General features: G+C 46.3%; 1 protein-coding gene across 4 annotated transcripts in view; it reads right to left on the reverse strand.

The window, feature by feature from the left end:
- NRF1 (nuclear respiratory factor 1) overlaps positions 1–17,994 on the reverse strand; it is a 687,565-nt gene that overhangs the window by 321,946 nt on the left and 347,625 nt on the right. For all 4 annotated transcript variants that reach the window (XM_085653634.1, XM_085653631.1, XM_085653635.1 and 1 more), the window contains exon 7: positions 5,913–6,104. In XM_085653634.1, the coding sequence (XP_085509760.1) occupies positions 5,913–6,104 (192 nt within the window). The remainder of the gene's footprint in view (positions 1–5,912; positions 6,105–17,994) is intronic.

Consider the following 17,994-nt stretch of genomic DNA (forward strand, 5'->3'; position numbering starts at 1 on the left):
AGGCCTGAATCCATGGGGGCCTTGCAGGGCCGAGGCCGGAGCCGCCATCGAAGGCCTAGAGCCCCCAGCCGAGTCTGGAGGGTAGATTCGGGCTTACCAAAGATGGAAAGGAGGGCTACGTAAAATGCACAATGGTGGGCAGGGGACACGCTGGCTCCTGCGGCGCGTCGGCTGACAGACGGGGAGATGGCGCAGAGCGAAAATGCTTCTGCACCTTCTTCTTGTGCTTAGAGTTACCCGATAAGTGCAAAGACTTCTTTGACGAATGGTGATATCTCCTTGACTGGTTCCACGACCTTCCCCTCGACCGGGAACGACGCTGAGCAGACTGCTGGGCAACCAAAAGCTTTCAGGACCGCTCCCGCAAAGACTTCAGGTTCAGGGCCCGGCAGTGGAAGCACGATTTTGGGTCGTGGTCGCGCTCCTTTCACCAAAAGCATACGAGGTGCGGTTTGGGTACCGACAAACTTGTGACAGGAGTCACATGGCTTCAAACCGGGCCGAAGACTGGACATCCCTCGTGCACCAAGAGCTGCAAGACTTAAGAAAGATGGTGACCAAAAGTTGAAAAAAAGAGTCAAAAAGTGACTGGGGGCACGCTCTTTCAATCTGCGCTGGCTGGCGCAGAAAAGGAAGAACTGACGTGAGCGCACAGAGGTGTCGTCTAAGTAGACATCGTGAAGTCATTCCGGCAACCAGGACGTTGACGCAGAGTCAACTGACCATCTACCGACTGCCAAGGGTATTGCTAAGAAAATAATTCTCTGGATCCAGTCTGACCCCTGGGGGTAATTCTAAGGTAAGGAATCTAGAACTACGGTCTTTTTCAGATAAAGGTACCATAGGTACCAAGGGCAATGTAACCAGGGAAGGCCTCTAAGGGCTGCAGCACTTATTGTGCCACCCTTAGGGGCCATGTACCTATATATACATATTCTCTCATTCTCTCTCTCTCTCATTCTCTCTCTCATTCTCGCTCTCTCTCTCAAGAGAGAGAGAGAGAATGTGAGAGAGAGAGAGAGAGCGAGAGAGAGAGAGAAAGAAAGTGAAGAGTCGACATGGCACACATCCCTGTGTGCCATGCCTAAAATCCACAGCCCTGGCATAGGTAAGCCACTCCTCTAGCTGGGTGCACTATACCAGTAGTGAGGGTACAGGTGCGCGAGTCCTGTACCCCTACAGAGTGTAAGTCTATTCTTAGACATTGTATGTTATGGGAGTCAGTCAGTACAAACTCCACAGCACCATAATGGCTTTACTAAAAACTGGGAAGTTCTCAGCCCATTAAACCCACACTGATTTAATGAAAAATGCACTCAGAAGGCATCTTCGAGATACCCCCTGAAAAACGACCTAACTAGTGTCATGGTTGAGTGGCTGCTCACCAACTGCCACCACCAGACTTGTTTCTGGACTCCTGGGTCGAGAGCCTGCCGCTCTCGTGGTCCTAAAACAAAGCACATCCTGGGTCGAGGTGCCAATCCTCCTCCCCCAGAATAGGCAAGGTCCACGAAGGGGAAGGTTCAAAAGCCTGCCACCTTTGTGAGCAACCCCAGCCATATGCTGCTCCCAGCAACTCGGCCCTACTGGTTCAGACCCCCACTTTGGGAGGGAGAATCAGCGGGGAAGCTAAGTTAGGAGGAGTGGTGTGTCCACCTTTGCCAACCCCACCTCTCAGGTGGGGGAGGCGAGGTGAAGCACAACTCTCAGTCCCCGCCATCTTGAAGATGGGGGGGTCCCAGCCAACCAGAGGGAGGCTTATGCCCCCCCTCCCACTGGACGGTGGCATAATAGAGGGTGTACCCACCCCCAAGAAAGAGACCCATTGGTCCCGACCTGTACCTACCTGTAACGCCAAACATGTAGTATTTAGAGCAACCCTGACCCTTGCCTACTCAGACAAGAAGAGAGAAGGACCAAAGAAGCTTTGCTGAGAAAAAGGAGGACCCCAACTGACCTCGACCTGCTCGAGTGAAATCCCTGTGTGGCCTGCAGCCAGCAGCCCGCTGAGACCCTGGAGGACCTGCCCTGTCTTCCCAAACCAGACTTTGTGGGTGAGCAAATCCAGGGCTCAGGGAAGACGGACTCTAGCTCCAGCCAAATCAGGGAGTCTCCATCCGACACCCACGGCCCGAGTTCGAGTAGCCCAACATCACAAGGATGTCTCCCCGGCGATCCTGACCTGGGATCTGGAGATCCCTGACCTACCTCAAGTCTCCAACCGACACCTGCAAACCCTTTCTGGAGGATCCCCCCACGAGTAAGAAACGCCAAAATACACCCCTGCACCAGACGTCCTACAGCCTTGGGTGGCCCAACCAACGGTGTCCCGGTGTCCCAGCATCCCAACTTGCCTCTCCAACCGGTGATCGCCTCCGGAAGATTTTCGTCCCTGAACCTGCAGTGTTTGTTGCAACCGGAGAATGCCAATTGAAAACAACAGTGCACATACCACCAAAAGAGCAACCTGCACACGGCAGCCGCAGTGGGTGCACCCTGTGTGCTAAACTGGATCCCCCCTCTTTGCCCTGAACCTAACTCCAGGAGCTTTGCTCCCACAACCTTGTGGTCTGCTCATGAGCAGCCACCAACCAGAGGCCCACTATCCCCCATTGGAGCCAGCTTCCTGCATGAGGCACTTCGTAGAGGAGTTTGTGGCCTCCGAGGAGTACGGGACCGGGCTGACAGCTTGTGTTCTATCCCTAAGAAGCAGCAGAACCAGCAGAGAGCGGGTCCTTAGACGCCAATCTCGTGCAGGCGCCGGATGAGGTGTGAGCTCATGTCAAATGCTGCAAAGAGGTCCAGGATAATGAGGTCTGCAGTGTCTCCTCCGTCAAAGATCATGAGGAGGCAGTTTGTGGCAGTGATGAGTGCTGTTTCTGTTCAGTGGCTGTGCCTGAATCCGGACAGCTTAGCTTCGAGAAGCTGGTGGTTAGTTATGCGTTGGTCAATTTGTTTCCCTAAGACCTTGGGCGAGTATGGTAGGAGGAAGATTGGTCTGCAGTTAGAGTGTGCGCATTTGAGAAATTGAGGATCAAGGTCTATAGCTGGGAATTCCAACACAGGATATTCACTGCAGCTCTTAAAAATACAAAACAAAAGAGGTCAACTCTGCTTTCAAGACATTAAACTGATCTGAGCCAATCAGAGTCCAGTGGTCTACTAGGCAAACTAACGGAAAAACCTGCAGCTACTAGACAAAGTTCCTACATTAGCACAATCTCTTTCACCCATACAAATCATCCTGTTAGTGAAGTACAACTGTAGCCATCAGGTTTTCTGGACTATTAAGACAGCTTCTCCCTAAGGGTGGCATTTAATTCTGTGGCAGTCTTCTATAAGGTTAAGCCTGAGATGCTCCTCTCCAAACACTCAACTTAAATGGGCTGTAACGGGACACTGCTATAATTACTCACAACTTTCCTCTCAAAATGATTGCAAGTCATCAAAATGGCATCAGATAGGCTTCGCCTACAATGAACTGCAACACCCATAATTTAACATTTAAACAAAGCTTCCAGATACTTGGTATATGAGCTTCGTTTTGCAATTCATCAGTCTGAAGATGACATCACATCAGTCTGTCCTACGGTAATTAAGTTGATATGCTGAAAGTCTCCCTCAGGAATGAGCAATGGTGACTTCAGCCACTTCAAACTTATCCCAGTGAAACTTAAGTTGTTTTGCTCAACAATGTCAATATCCATTAACAGTGGAGAGATGACAAGTATTGTTCTGGGCTTCACAGCTACTCCGACCAAACTCTCCCTGCAACTAAGTTTCACATATGAGCCTCAACTGTCACTGTTAAATATGTAGCCCAAATGATATCTGTCACTGAACTACACGCCCATATGCACCACTTAACTTCACTTTAGAAGAATGAAAAAACAAGCTCTACTTCCAATTTTATATCCAAAGTCCACACTTTAGTTCCCACTTGCATTTAGTTCACACTTACTTCGACAGCAGGAATGCAATTCGGATACGTTTTTGCAATTCATCCTTTTTCTTCAGAAAATAATTTTATAAGCACCTATCCACCTCATCCTCACAAATGTGCAGCTGCACAACATTACAACCATACTGCATTCTTTGCATTGGCTCGCTATCTTCTTTCATTAAGTTAATTCTCTGTTGCAGCATTTACAAAGCTATTAGCCTAGAAACCTTCTCTTGTGTCTACCCAAAAAGTAAGCAATTGTCAAAGTTGCTCACTAAGGTTTTCCACTTATTAATGTTTTGCTTTCTTTACCTTCTTGCCAGGATGCAACACTATTGGCCATGTGGTTAGGCCCGTGACATAACAGCCTGCCTAATTTGATGGCTAACATTGCCATTTATAGGGCGGATGTGAACAATAAGGACGATGGTGTAATCAGTTGAGCAATTATTGTATGGGCTCCTTGTATGAAGGGGGAGGGGGGAGGGGGTGGCCGACAAGCAAACTGGGTGTGCTGACCAGGGCTGACCTGTCTGTTTGGATGTTCTTGTTTTGTGATAAGGAAAAAATAAAAAATAAAATAATTTAAAAAAAAAACATTGCCATTTATAATGGGAACCAGGTCTAAAACTACCTCACTCATGGAGTGAATAGTGGACTGTGGAGCACTTCTTCCTAGCAGTCTAAGATAACTCAACAATGGCACAGCAGGTGGAGGGCTCCATTTCTAAAGAAAACTGGAGCTCATATCAGCAGTAGCTTTGTTCAACTGTTACCCCTGCAAAGGAGGATAATTTAACTAAACAATAAGATCATCTAAGCCCACTCACAGCATTTCCATATACCCACTAGACAAGAAGAGATGTATTGCTAACCTTCAAATAACAATAGCTCCCACTCCTTCCAACCTAATACTAACCTATACTGTTCTTCCTTGAACAAGATACACTCTGGTGTAGCTAAACACCTAGGCATTGCCCTCATTGCACCAGTCCTTAGAACAGGACCTGTAATGTGCTGCCCTAATGGCCATTCATTTCTGTATTCCACAGCCATGATCCAGACAATCAACTTGCATTCATAAGCACACATTCCTTTATTTGTACCTTCCTTCAATTTGAAATAGAAGCCATCATCCTTCATTTTTATTTCTTGAGAAGTCTAACTAAATTCTTGTTTTTCCTCTGGTAGGGAAAGAGGAGTATATCAGAATGATCTAATGTAAATTAGCTCCAACCAACTACCACGATGTCAGCTATGTACGGTGCTACATTTTAAGACAAAAACTCGTACTGAACCTCCTGAGCAATAGGGAATGAAACAAAGAAGGAATATGACGGTGCAGGAAAGGCACTACTATAAGGATTTAAGTTCACTTTTGAAAGATTAAGGAAGTAAAATATTTAACCCTTAGCATTAGGTGATTTTGATGGGTATGGGCAGCAGATATTTGCACATTTATGTTTATTAGTATCTATTGTGAATGCTTTTGTGGTTCCCGAATACAACAAATAAATTAACAAGAGCTGTAGATAATGGTTTCTCAGTCTTCCATTGTAACATGGCTGACCATAAAATGTCTACCAAAAACCACCTTTTGGACATAACTTGAAATAAATGCACAACATTTTTGCCCATCTTCTGAGGGAGAATTTATAAAAAAGTGCAAATCAGAAGATACAATAACTTAAATTAGACTTTAAAGTATCCCAATCAATTGTCTAAGGTAGCAGTTGGATAATCATGGAAAAGTAAATGCACAGCCTTAAACAATAGATACTGCAACTAAGGGATGATAACATATATGAGCTAAAACAATGTATTCTGGGCTGGATGATTAGTAAGACTTTAAAGGTTAGTATCCACTTATGCATATTTTAGAAAAAGTAAGAATTAAATTAAAAGTGAACAATACTTACACCCTGCATGACTGTGGCTGGATTCATGATTAAGCCAAACTATACCTCACCTGTATGAGAGAAACTGTTCCATCAGGGTTACTGATTGTTTGTACCACTGTCTGCGAAGGAAGTAGATGTGCTATGCTGTGTGTGGCCACTTGATGTGTCTGATTATCTTCAAAGGCATACAAGAGGTCCTCGCGTCCGTGCTGCTTGTAGCAATTTTTAACTATAGTTCGCAGTGCTTGAGTCCAGGACACCTGCAATAAAATAAAAATGGAGATTTGAAAATCAGAAGTGTTTTTTCTGATGGGCTTGAACTATCCAGATGGAATTCATACATATTCAAGGATATATCTAAATTAAAAAGGGTAGAAGATTTCCTATAACGTAAACTGTAAGCCAAATATGTACAGGCACCATAAGTGTGTGTCAAGATTTGTTTGACTAAACTAAACACTCGGTTTAATGGCTAGCTTAACAGCCAGGCCAAAACAGGTTGCCTTGTAAACAAGTATCAAGGTAAAAATACTCATATGTGCTAACTCCAGTATTCAGTCTAAAATACTGATTGTCTTCATTCACTTAAACATGAGAGGCTTTCTAAGGTAAAATTAGAACTGTGCATACCAGTAACATTAGGATGTCAGCGTACAGCATTGTAGGTTTATAACACAATCCCTTTTAGGGTAGCAAATGCCTGACAGTTTTGTTTAACACATAAGATGCAGGCCAGAAGGACTGTTATTTTCGCAGTAGAGTACTGGGTAGTCACTGCTAATACAATGGCACCTACTGACCAAGAATAACAGAGCAACTAAGAAAGAATAAGGATACGTTACTTCCCTGTAATCCTACTTATCTTCAAAGGGTATCCTCATCAAAGTCATAAGCAGTGAATATACCTGGACCATGTGTGGGGAGTCTGGAGTACAAAACAAACACAAAAACACACACACTCGCACAAAACCAAAACACACACACAAACAATTTCTTCCTGATTTGTTTCTTTTACATTTCTTTAATTCCTTCCTCCAAAGATGCTTCATTCAATACAGCGAAGATGCTTCATTCACCACAGCAATATAGCCAACATGTGTTTCCCACCCAATTGCGCTTCTTCAGGGCTGGTGTAAACACAATCATGAATCAATTTATAACCTCCATGAAAAGAATAGTTAAATATAAAATTTAATGCATCTAAATTCCTATATACATGTTCTGTACATATCTATTTTCTATGTAATCACATTCCTATTTGAGAACACACTTTGCTGCAAACAATTTGAATTATAACCTAATTAATTACCAAACAATAAGTGAAAATATAAAATGAATGAATATATAAAAGCTAGAACAGATTTGCTTCAAGTGAAAGCAGGAAAGTTAATGCATATTCAAGCAGAAAAATTCTTGACTACACAGTTATCGATGTGCTCTAAACTAGGACAAGATATACATTGAGCAATTTGCCCATATATTTTCACTGCTAGAACTTATGCTCACCACATGTAATACTATATTAGTTTGTCCCAAATTAAATACATTCATATATTATGGTTAATACCTCTCAATTCAGTATCTTTTAAGTCATATCTGTCTTTTTTGCATATATGGTGAACTTCTTTTAGGTTTGAATAAATATCAGTCACTAAAATAAAAGAACTAAAAGGGGACATGGAAGGATAATAAAACTCCAGTTCTTATTAAGTTTCCTTAAATTAACCTTAAGCAAATTCTTTGCACTTCTTAACCTATTTTTGGATTCTCACATCATAAGTTCAAATAAGCGTCACTTCTTGTCATCTCAATCCAATTTCCCAATTTTCAAAAAGGATGATTACACTTCAATATGGTATCCCCGGCATATGGGTCCGGAAAAGAAACAATGCGAAAAACGACTTATTTTTCTATCTATAAGAATGTGTATGCGCTGGTTAGGTAAAAATATTTTTATTTTCCCATGATAGAATAAGCATTCACTCGAGCAGTTACCTCAAGTACAATTGTGTCAAATTGCATTCTTAGATTACCGAACCGAATACCTCCATAGCTATTTAAACCAGATTTGTGTTACCAGGCATTTACCATGAGAAACACCTTCTACTCAACAGTTTTATCTTCACATTTTTAAAAATGGAGAAACTCTCCTCTGAACTGTCTTGTGTTAATTTAAATAGAGTTTAAGAAAGTTTAAGAAAGTAGCACTTCATAATCTACACCCCTACAACTGCCTTGCGGCCCTTCATGTTCTCACTCACGGTGTTCGATTTAGGACCGCTGTTCTTCTCGTCCAATTCAAAATGAAGTCACTGTACCCCCTCACTGCTCTTTTTATATCCTACTTGGACTTAATCATTTGCACCTGGAGGCATGCGAAAAAAGATGTGTGTGTGTGTGTAATAAGTTACCCACAATGTCTAAACTGTAATTTCTAATCTGTCTTTATTTTAAGAATGTAAATTCTTCTGACTGGCTTCCCAATTGGGCGATATGGAGAAAGTCAAAAGAAGGGTCCAAAAAATAAAGAGAAAAGAACAGTTGAAAGACAAAAGCAAAGACAAAACAGGAGAAGAGCTTAGTAAGCTACATAACATCATAACATATAGTGAGGGAAACAGTAGAGTATACAACACTACTTAAACACTGGGACATGTTGACACTAGATGAGGACATCAATGAAATACTACTCGCTAAACCATCAATGGTTTATAAGAAAGCACCAACACTTAGGAGCTTACTAAGCCCTAGTGACACTGAAATATGAGGTTCCGAACATAGGTAGAGAAACAGATACTTTGGGTAACAGCAAACTACCCACTGGTTCTTACAGCTGCAATTATTGTATCTGCTGCAAACATTTTATTGACAAATCAAAGGATTTCTGTGATAGTAAACATCACAAGAAATATATAATTGGTTCTTTTATTAACTGTAGCACTGATAGTTGTATATATGCCATGACGTGTATTTATGGAAAAGTATACGTAGGATCTACAGTGAGAAAACTTAAGATCAGGTGGATGGATCATCTACGAGCTATCAAAAATTGTGACACAAAATACCCTATGGCTATACATTTTCGCAACTATCGAACAAGCTACTTACCTTCGGTAACGATATATCTGTAAGAAACATTAGTTAGTTAGATTCCTTACCTTAGAATATCCCCAGGCGTCAGGCTGGATCCGGAAAGATTTTTCGTCAGCAATACCCTTGCGCGTCGCTCCGCGTCGACTGCGGCTCCGCGTCTGTCGTCGGCGTCGTGATCGCCGGGATGACGTCGGAGTACTTAGACGCCGCCCTCGCGCGCGGACGTCAGTTCTTGTACATAGCTTTCCGCGTCAGGAACGCAGAGCCATGCAGGAGACCGACACTGGTGCCATGAATCTAGGGCCCTGAAAGGGATGTCCTTAACCCTAGATATCAGTTCGCAGAACGGGGAGGATGGGTGGGGCGGTAAGGAATCTAACTAACTAATGTTTCTTACAGATATATCGTTACCGAAGTTAAGTAACTTGTTCATCTGAAAGAAACAAGTTAGTTAGATTCCTTACCTTAGAATAGATACCCCAGCAATACCAACCCTGGTGGGGGGTCTGCGAACCAAGATCACACCAGGAAGTCCTGGAGAACGGAACGGCCAAAGAAGCAGTCTCTCCGGACTTGGCTGTCTAGGCAATAATGCTTGGCAAACATGTGCAGCGAGGCGCACGTAGCTGCCTGACATATATATTGTAAGGGGACACCACGTCCCAACGCCGTAGTGGCAGATGTCGCCATGGTGGAATGGGCGCGCAGCCCCACCGGAGGCTCCTATTTAGCCAGAGAATAACCGGCATTAATACACAAAACAACCCATCTGGAGATAGTCCGCTTGTGTGCGGCCAGACCTTTCTTGGTGCCCACGTAGCCAACAAAGAGTTGGCCATCCGTTGCTGCCTGACAAATGTCCTGCAAAGGGACTCCCCGTCCCAGGGCAGTAGTAGCTGCTGTGGCCCGAGTGGAATGGGCCCTCAGCCTCACAGGAGGTTCCTTCTTAGCCAAGGAATAACAGGCCTCAATGCACAAGACAACCCACCGAGAGATGGCTCGCTTGTGCACCGCCCGCCCCTTCTTAGCGCCCACGTAGCCAACAAAGAGTTGGTCGTCCACCCGGAACGGTTTTGTGCGGTCCAGATAGAAGGACAGCGCCCGTTTTGGGTCCAGACGGTGGAGCCTCTCTTCCTCTTTCGAGGGAAGCAGAAAGAAGGTGGGCAGTGTAACAGACTGGCTGATGTGAAAAGCAGTTACCACCTTAAGGAGAAAGGAAGGACGAGTCCTGAGAACAACCTTGTCCTGATGGACAGAAAGGAAAGGAGGCTTAGAAGATAGAGCCTGGAGCTCACTCACCCTTCTAGCAGAGGTGATGGCAACCAGGAAAGCAGTCTTAAGAGTGAGCAGACGAAGGGGACAATTATGAAGTGGCTCAAAGGGAGCACACATCAGATAGGTCAACACTAGGTTCAAATCCCACTGAGGCATTATGAAAGGGACAGGAGGAAACATGTGAGTAATGCCCTTAAAGAATCGAGAAACAACAAGGGATTTGAAAAGAGAAGGCTGATCAGGAAGCCGTAAGAAAGCAGAAATAGCTGAAAGATATCCCTTGAGGGTGCCCAGAGCAGAGCCCTGCTGGGCCAGGCAAAGAAGAAAGAGGAGAACCTCAGAAAGAGGGGCGGAGAGGGGATCCACAGCCTTTGCTGTGCACCATGCCACAAATCTGTTCCACCTGCAGGCGTATACCGATTTAGTGGCGGGACGCCTGGCTGCCAGAACAACATTACAGACTTCAGGAGGCAAGTCAAATGGCATCAACTGTCGCCGCTCAATCTCCACGCATGGAGGTGGAGGCTGGACAGGTTCAGGTGGAGGACCGTCCCCTGCTGCTGCGACAGAAGGTCCTCCTGAAGAGGCAGTCGAATCGGGGGATTGATTGATAGACTGAGTAGATCGGGATACCAGTATCTTCGTGCCCAATCGGAGCCACAAGGATGACTTGGGGCCGGTCGCGCCTGATCTTCTTCAGCACTCTGGGCAGAAGTGGTATAGGCGGAAAGGCGTACAACAGACTGCAACTCCACTTGTGCCGAAAAGAGTCTCCGAGCGAGTGCCGCCTTGGAAATTCCAACAGGCAGAACTGATGACATTGCACGTTCTCTTCGGTGGCGAATAGATCTAACCAAGGCTCTCCCCACTGCCGAAAGAGGCCTTGCGCCACGTCCGAGTTCAGACGCCATTCGTGATCCATCATGCACCGGCGGCTGAGTTCGTCTACCCTGGCGTTCAGAGAGCCCGCCAGGTGTTGAACCACCAGGGTGATGCTCTGATGTTCCAGCCATGTCCAGAGGCGCAGAGCCTCCTACAAAGGGTCCACGACCTCACCCCGCCCTGTTTGTTGCAGTACCACATGGCGGTGGTGTTGTCCGTGAACACCTGCACTACACTCCCCCGAACAGAGGGGAGGAATGCCTTCAGTGCAAGTCGGATCGCCCGCAGCTCCAATAGGTTGATATGGAGCCGGGACTCCGCCGGAGACCAGAGGCCTCTGATCTCCGCCTCTCCCATGTGCCCCCCCCATCCCAGAAGGGACGCATCCGTCTCCACTACGTGCTCCGGTTGGGGTAGGGAGAGGGATCTGCCACTGACCCAATTGCGGTCCGTGAGCCACCACTGCAACTGTCTTGCAGTGCCCTCCGAGATCAAGACATGGTCGGACAGGTTGCCCCGATGCTGGACCCACTGAAACTTCAGGTCCCACTGCAGAGCCCGCATCCACCACCTGGCGTGATGTACCAGCAGGAGGCCATTAGACCCAGGAGCCGCAGAACCAACCTGACCGAAACCCGGGATAAAGACTGAAAGATCGGAATCAGAGCCTGAATATCCCGAACCCGCAGTTCCGGAGGATAGACCCGGAACTGCGCCGAGTCCAGAACCGCTCCAATGAAAAGGAGCTTCTGGGAGGGACTTAGATGCGACTTCGGCACATTGATGGAAAACCCCAGCAAAGGCAGGAGGTCGGCCGTAGTCTGGAGGTGGGAGACGACTGCCGGGGACGAGCCCACCTTCAACAACCAGTCGTCGAGATAGGGGAAGACTGGAACCCCTAATCTGCGCAGATGAGCTGCGACCACCGCCATCACTTTCGTGAACACCCGAGGGGCACTGGTGAGGCCAAAGGGGAGGACGGTAAAGCGAAAGTGCTCGTGGCCTACTGGGAACCGCCGGTAACACCGGCAGGACGGGGATGTGGAAATAAGCGCCCTGCAAGTCCAACGCTACCATCCAGTCTCCAGGGCAGCCAGAACCTGAGCTAAGGTGAGCATCTTGAACTTCTTCCGGAGGAAGGCGTTGATGCTCCAGAAAGTAGTGGGAATAACAACCCCGACCTACCTCTGGGCCAGGAACGCACTCGATGGCCCACTTGGCCAAGAGGGCCGTAACTTCCTCCTGCAGAAGTTGTAAGTGATCCCCCGACATGCGGTGGCACTGCGGTGGCATGGTTGGAGGGGTTGCCTTGAAGGGGAGGGAGTAGCCCCTTAGGACGATTTGCAGCACCCACCTGTCCGATGTGATGGTATGCCAGTGGAGCAGGTGATGGCGAACCCTGCCTCCTACTGGCGTGGAATGGGCCTGAAAGCTCGGACTAGGAGGGCTTTGAGGCAGATGCTGCTGCGGCAAATGTGGGCAGACTGGCTCTCTGTCCCCCTGCTCCGCCTCAGCGGAATCCACGTCCGCAACCGCGCTGAGGCTGGTTCTGCAGCCTGTGGCTAGACGGACGTGAGGGGGCGCCCCTTTGAAAAGGGGAAGTTTGCGGGCGCGGGGCCAAGAGGCCCAAGGACTTGGCCGTAGCCCTTAAGTCCTTAAAGCGCTCCAGCGCACTATCCGCTTTGTCGCAAAAAAGGTAACGGACATCGAAGGGCATGTCCATGAGGGTGCTCTGGACATCCCCGGAGAAATTCGTGGATCTCAGCCAGGCGTGGCGACGAATCGCCACTGTGGTCGCAAGTGCCCTGCCTAGCGAGTCCGTTGTGTCCAGCTCACATCGTATTGAATACCGTGCCGCATCCCACCCCTCGGCAAGAGCCTGGGCGAGCCGTTTCTGGGCCTCCTCAGGACACTGGGGTAGCACGTCCGCCATCGTATCCCACAAGGAGTGGGTGTAACTGTCCAAAAGGCACGCGGTGTTGATAGACCGCAACCCCAAACTCAGGGAGGAGAACAGTTTCTTCCCAAACTGTTCCAACCTTTTGGATTCCCGGTCCGGGGGAGCGGACGGGAAGGCGGTCTGGGAGGTAGAGGCCTGGATAACCAGGCTCTCGGGCGTGGGGTGCACAGACAGAAAGCTGGGGTCGCCCGGGGCGGTGGCGCCGGGCCACGTTCCGGTCCACAGGAGGGACTGTGGAGGGCTTGGACCAGGTGCCCATCAGAACGTCCGTAGTGCTTCATTGAACTGCAGCAGAGGCTCCGAGGAGCTTACTGGCCGTGGAAGCACTTCAGTGAGGAGATAAGTCCTCAAGGCCACAGCAGGGAGCTCCAGCCCGAGGGCTTCGGCCGCCTTGCGCAGCACCACAGAATAGGTAGTACCCTCCTCCATAGCCACAGAGGGAGGAGAGATGAAGCCAGTGTTAGGGGAGGTGTCAAGATCACTGGCATCCCCCAGCTCTTCTGCCCAGTCCTGAGATAACTGGCACTGCTGTGCCAGAGGGTCCTCAGACCCCTCCCAGTCGTCCCCGTCATCCGACTTCTGGTAGACAGGTGGAACGATCGGAGCCGGGCTGAAGATGAACCGGTCATCCATCGGCACCGGATACGGCACCGGGCGACGCCGCTCCGACGCCGGGCCCGAACCGGGACTAAACCTGGGGACGACGTCGTCCGAAGACGACGCCAGGGGCGGCACCGAAGGGGTCAACACCGGCGGACGGGTCGTAAGGTCGACCGGTGTCGACCGGGATCCAGGCCTGGATCCCACGGGGGCCTGCGGTGTCGGGACCGAAGTCGACGGCACCGGAGCCGCCGGCTCGCTAGGCCTCCCAGTCGAGCCTGCGGGGCCTGAAGGCGCACAGGGCAGGCGTCGACGGTGGAGCCAGACTCCTCATGGCCACGAGGAAGTCTCTGATCTCCGACAGAGTCGCGTCAGACCCAGGGACCGGAGGGTATGGGGTCAGACGCAACTCCTGCGGCTCCGACGGAGCCGCGCGGGTGCTGCCACCCGAACCCTCAGCCGAGTTGTGCAACAGGCGAGGGGAGATTCGGAAGAGTGATGTCGCCTCTTCGACTTCTTGCTGCGCCTCGACTTACCGGAATGCGAGGACTTTGACCCCGACGAACTGTGACGACTGCGGCTTCGCGACCAGTCCCTCGACCTCCTCCTCGACCTGGACCTCGAGCGGCGTGGAGCCGACTGCCGGATCTCGAGCAGCTTGCGGGACCGCTCCCGCCTAGCCTTCGAGGTCAAGGCACGACTCCGCATCGGCAGTAGAGACACCGGCGGTGATGATCCGTGATCGACATCAGGTGGTGACAGGCGTCGCACGGTTTGAATCCAGGCATCCCTACCGGCACCAGAGTCGAGGTCAACTGGAAATGGGAACCAAAAGAGTTCAAAAAGTTTAGTCAAAAAGTGACTAAAAGGGTATGCTCTTCCCGGATCGGCGCTTACTGGCGTGGAAAAAAGAAGAACTGACGTCAGCGTGTGAGGGCGGCGTCCAAGTACTCTGACGACGTCATCCCGGGGATCACGACACAGACGACGGATGCAGAGCCGCAGACGACGCTTAGCAACGTGCAAGGGTATTGCTGACGAAAAATCTTTCCGGATCCAGCCTGACGCCTGGGGATATTCTAAGGTAAGGAATCTAACGTGTTTCTTTCAGATATAAGATGACAGAAATTTGAGGTATACGTTTCATGGGCCTAGAACATTTAACACTAGACAGAAGAGGTGGTGACTTGGAAAAAAAGATCAATAAATTACAAAGATTTGAATTTGGATTAAATATTGATAAGTAATTATACACGTGGTTTAAAACAATATAAGTGTATCTACAATCAGTTATCACCAGCTTGATTCTATTTCGTTGACCCTGTTAGAAGATTAAAAGTAACCAGTGGAAATAAATGCCAAAATCCAATGTCTAGATAACTGACCATGCCATATAAAACATTAGGTTAGAGTGGTAAAGAGATAATATCTTAGAACTAGAGTAATAACGGGAACAGGAATAGGAGTAACAATATTCTTCTTTTCGTCTGAAACACAGATGTGTATATTGGCTGATTTGCTACCCATCCACAATAGTTCAAGGGTAAAACTAGGAAGCTACTAATATAAAAAAAGAAAAGGTTCGAGTCTTTGCACAGGCTTTTTAAGTGAATCGTTATTTTTCAAGTACTGTACAGATAATTTTAAAGTCTGCGTTTGATTTATCATACCGTGTGTATTAAGTCCACAGAATAAACAAGGAAGTCTATATTAGAAATGTTCCGTGTTTGTAATTAGTCCTTTTTTAGACCTATTAGTATATCACACATGCCTCTTAAATTATAAAAATAGTAATGATTAAGGAGTAAAGGGACGAGTATTACGATACTATTCCCCAATAGCACAAAGGAAAGACAGGGGAGCTAAAAGCTGAACCGTAGTAGGTTCGCGTCTCTAGTCTGTAAACATACTTAATAAAGACCACTTATTAAACATGCCTATATATTTTGTATTTTTGATTTGATAAATTTAGAATGTCAAATACAGGAAATCACCCTTTTAACTGGGAAGCCAGTACAAAGAATTAACACTCTTAAAATAAAGACACGTTAGAAATGACAGCATAAGGCATTGTGAGTAACTTAATGCACACACATCTTTTTTCACGTGCCTCCGGGTGCAAACGATTAAGTCCAAATATGATCAAAAAAAGGCGGTGAGGGCGGTCACAGTGACTTCATTTTGAGTTGGACGGGAAGAACAGAGGTCCTAAATCAAAACATGGTGAGTGAGAACATAAAGGGCTGGAAGGCAATTGTAGGGGGAAGGATTATGAAGAGCTACTGTCTTAAACTCTATTTAAATTAACACAAGACAATTCGGAGGAGAGTTTCTCCATTGTTAAAAATGGGAAAGAAACTAGCTACGGTAAAACTGTGGAGTAGAATGCGTTTCTCATGGTAAATGCCCGGGAACACAAATTCTGTTTAAATAGCTACACAGGTATTCGGCTGGGTAATCTAAAGATGCAATCTGACACAACTGCTCGAGTGAATGCTTATTCCATCATGGGAAAATAAAAACTATTTTTACTTAACCGGCATACACATGCTTATAGATAGAATAATTAGTCGTTTTTCGCATTGTTCTTTTTGCAGACTCGATCAGGGGGATACCATATTGACTTGTAATCATCCTTTTTGAACATTCGGAAATTGTATTGAGATGGCAAGAGGCAACGCTTATTTAAATTTGTGAGGTGAGAATCCAAAAATGGGATAAGAAGAGCAAACAATTTACTTAAGGTTAATTTAAAGAAACTTAAGAACTGGTGTTTTATTATCCTTCCATGTCCCCTTTTAGTTCTTTTGTTTTATTTTAGTGACTGATATTTATTGAAACTGGAAAAAAGTTAAAAGAAGTTGAACATACATAAAGAAAGACCGGGATGACCCAAAAAAAGATACTGAATTGAGAGGTATTAACCATGATATATGAAGTTATTTAATTTGGGACAAACTGATATAGTATTACTTGTGGTGAGGAAAAGTTCTAGCAGTGAAAATATGCGGGAGAATTGCCCAATGTATATTCTGTGCTAATTTAGAGCACATCGATAACTACTGTGTGCCAAGAATCTTTCTGGTTGAATATGTGTTAACTTCCCTGCTTTCAGTTGATGCTCATCTGTTCTAGCTCTCATGTATTCATTATTTTTATATTTTCACTTATTTTTTGGTAATTTATTAGGTTATGGTTTAAATTGTTTGCAACAAAGTGTGTTGTCAAATAGGAATGTGATTACATAGAAAGTAGATCTGTACAGAACATGTATATAGGAATTTAGATGTATTCAATTTTATATTTAAATGTTATTTTATTGGAGGGTATAAACAGATTCTTGCTTTTGTGTTTACAACAGCCCTGGAGAAGCGCAATTGGGTGCGAAACACGTGTTGGCTGTATTGAATGAAGCATCTTGGCTATATTGAATGAAACATCTGAAGAAGGAATTAAAGAAATATAAAAGAAACAAAGCAGGAAGAAATTATTGTGTGTTGAACTCTCAGTGCAATGTTGTTTACATGTTAAAAAATACTATACTGGTGGAGACCAGTAACTGAGATATTTGGTGCCAGGCAAATATTCCTATTACCCAAAAGAATTGAAAAAATATATATATCTAGACAGATAAATATATACATAATTTTTCCATAATTAAGAAAATGCAGCCTTAAACCAAACCAAGACTAGACAATGTTTTCATAAATTGTATTAGTATCCATAAACATATACCTGTTCTTAATGCTCTTCTATATACTGATCGGGAAGAAAAAAAACAGGAAAGTACAGAGATACTCATACTCTTTACTGAACTGCACAAACTGAAATAGTAAGGCATGGTTAGCCCATGGGCTGCATTGGAACACACAACAGAACAGAAAATGAAAAGAACTGGAACCATGCTTTTATGGCAGCCAAGACACCCCTGCCTCCCATCATGCCTCAGGGGTGACAGTTAGGTCAGTTGTTCTTTGCGGAGTTCCGATCAGGGCAGAAAGAGATGACTTATTGCTCGATCAAAGTTCCCTGGAGGTGGGCAAGTTGCTTATGATTTTGATGAAGATACCCCTGTTAGAGAACTAGGATTACAGGTAAATAACATTCTTCTCTTCTAGGGGATCCTAATCAATATTCATAAGCAGTAAATCGAACAGCATTCCCATCCCCTACCTTTCTGGACAAATGACCAAGAATCAACAGCTGCTGTCCTCAGCATTGAAATAAATTTCTCAAAGAAGCATGGCCAACTTGAGTGTCAGCTCTCGTATCCGAAGCGAGACAGTAGTGTCTTGTGAATGTATGTAGCGACCTCCAGGTGGCTGCTTAGCAGATCTCAG

This window comes from Triturus cristatus, chromosome 4_1 (assembly GCF_964204655.1).
Source record: "Triturus cristatus chromosome 4_1, aTriCri1.1, whole genome shotgun sequence".
Taxonomy (NCBI): domain Eukaryota; kingdom Metazoa; phylum Chordata; class Amphibia; order Caudata; family Salamandridae; genus Triturus; species Triturus cristatus.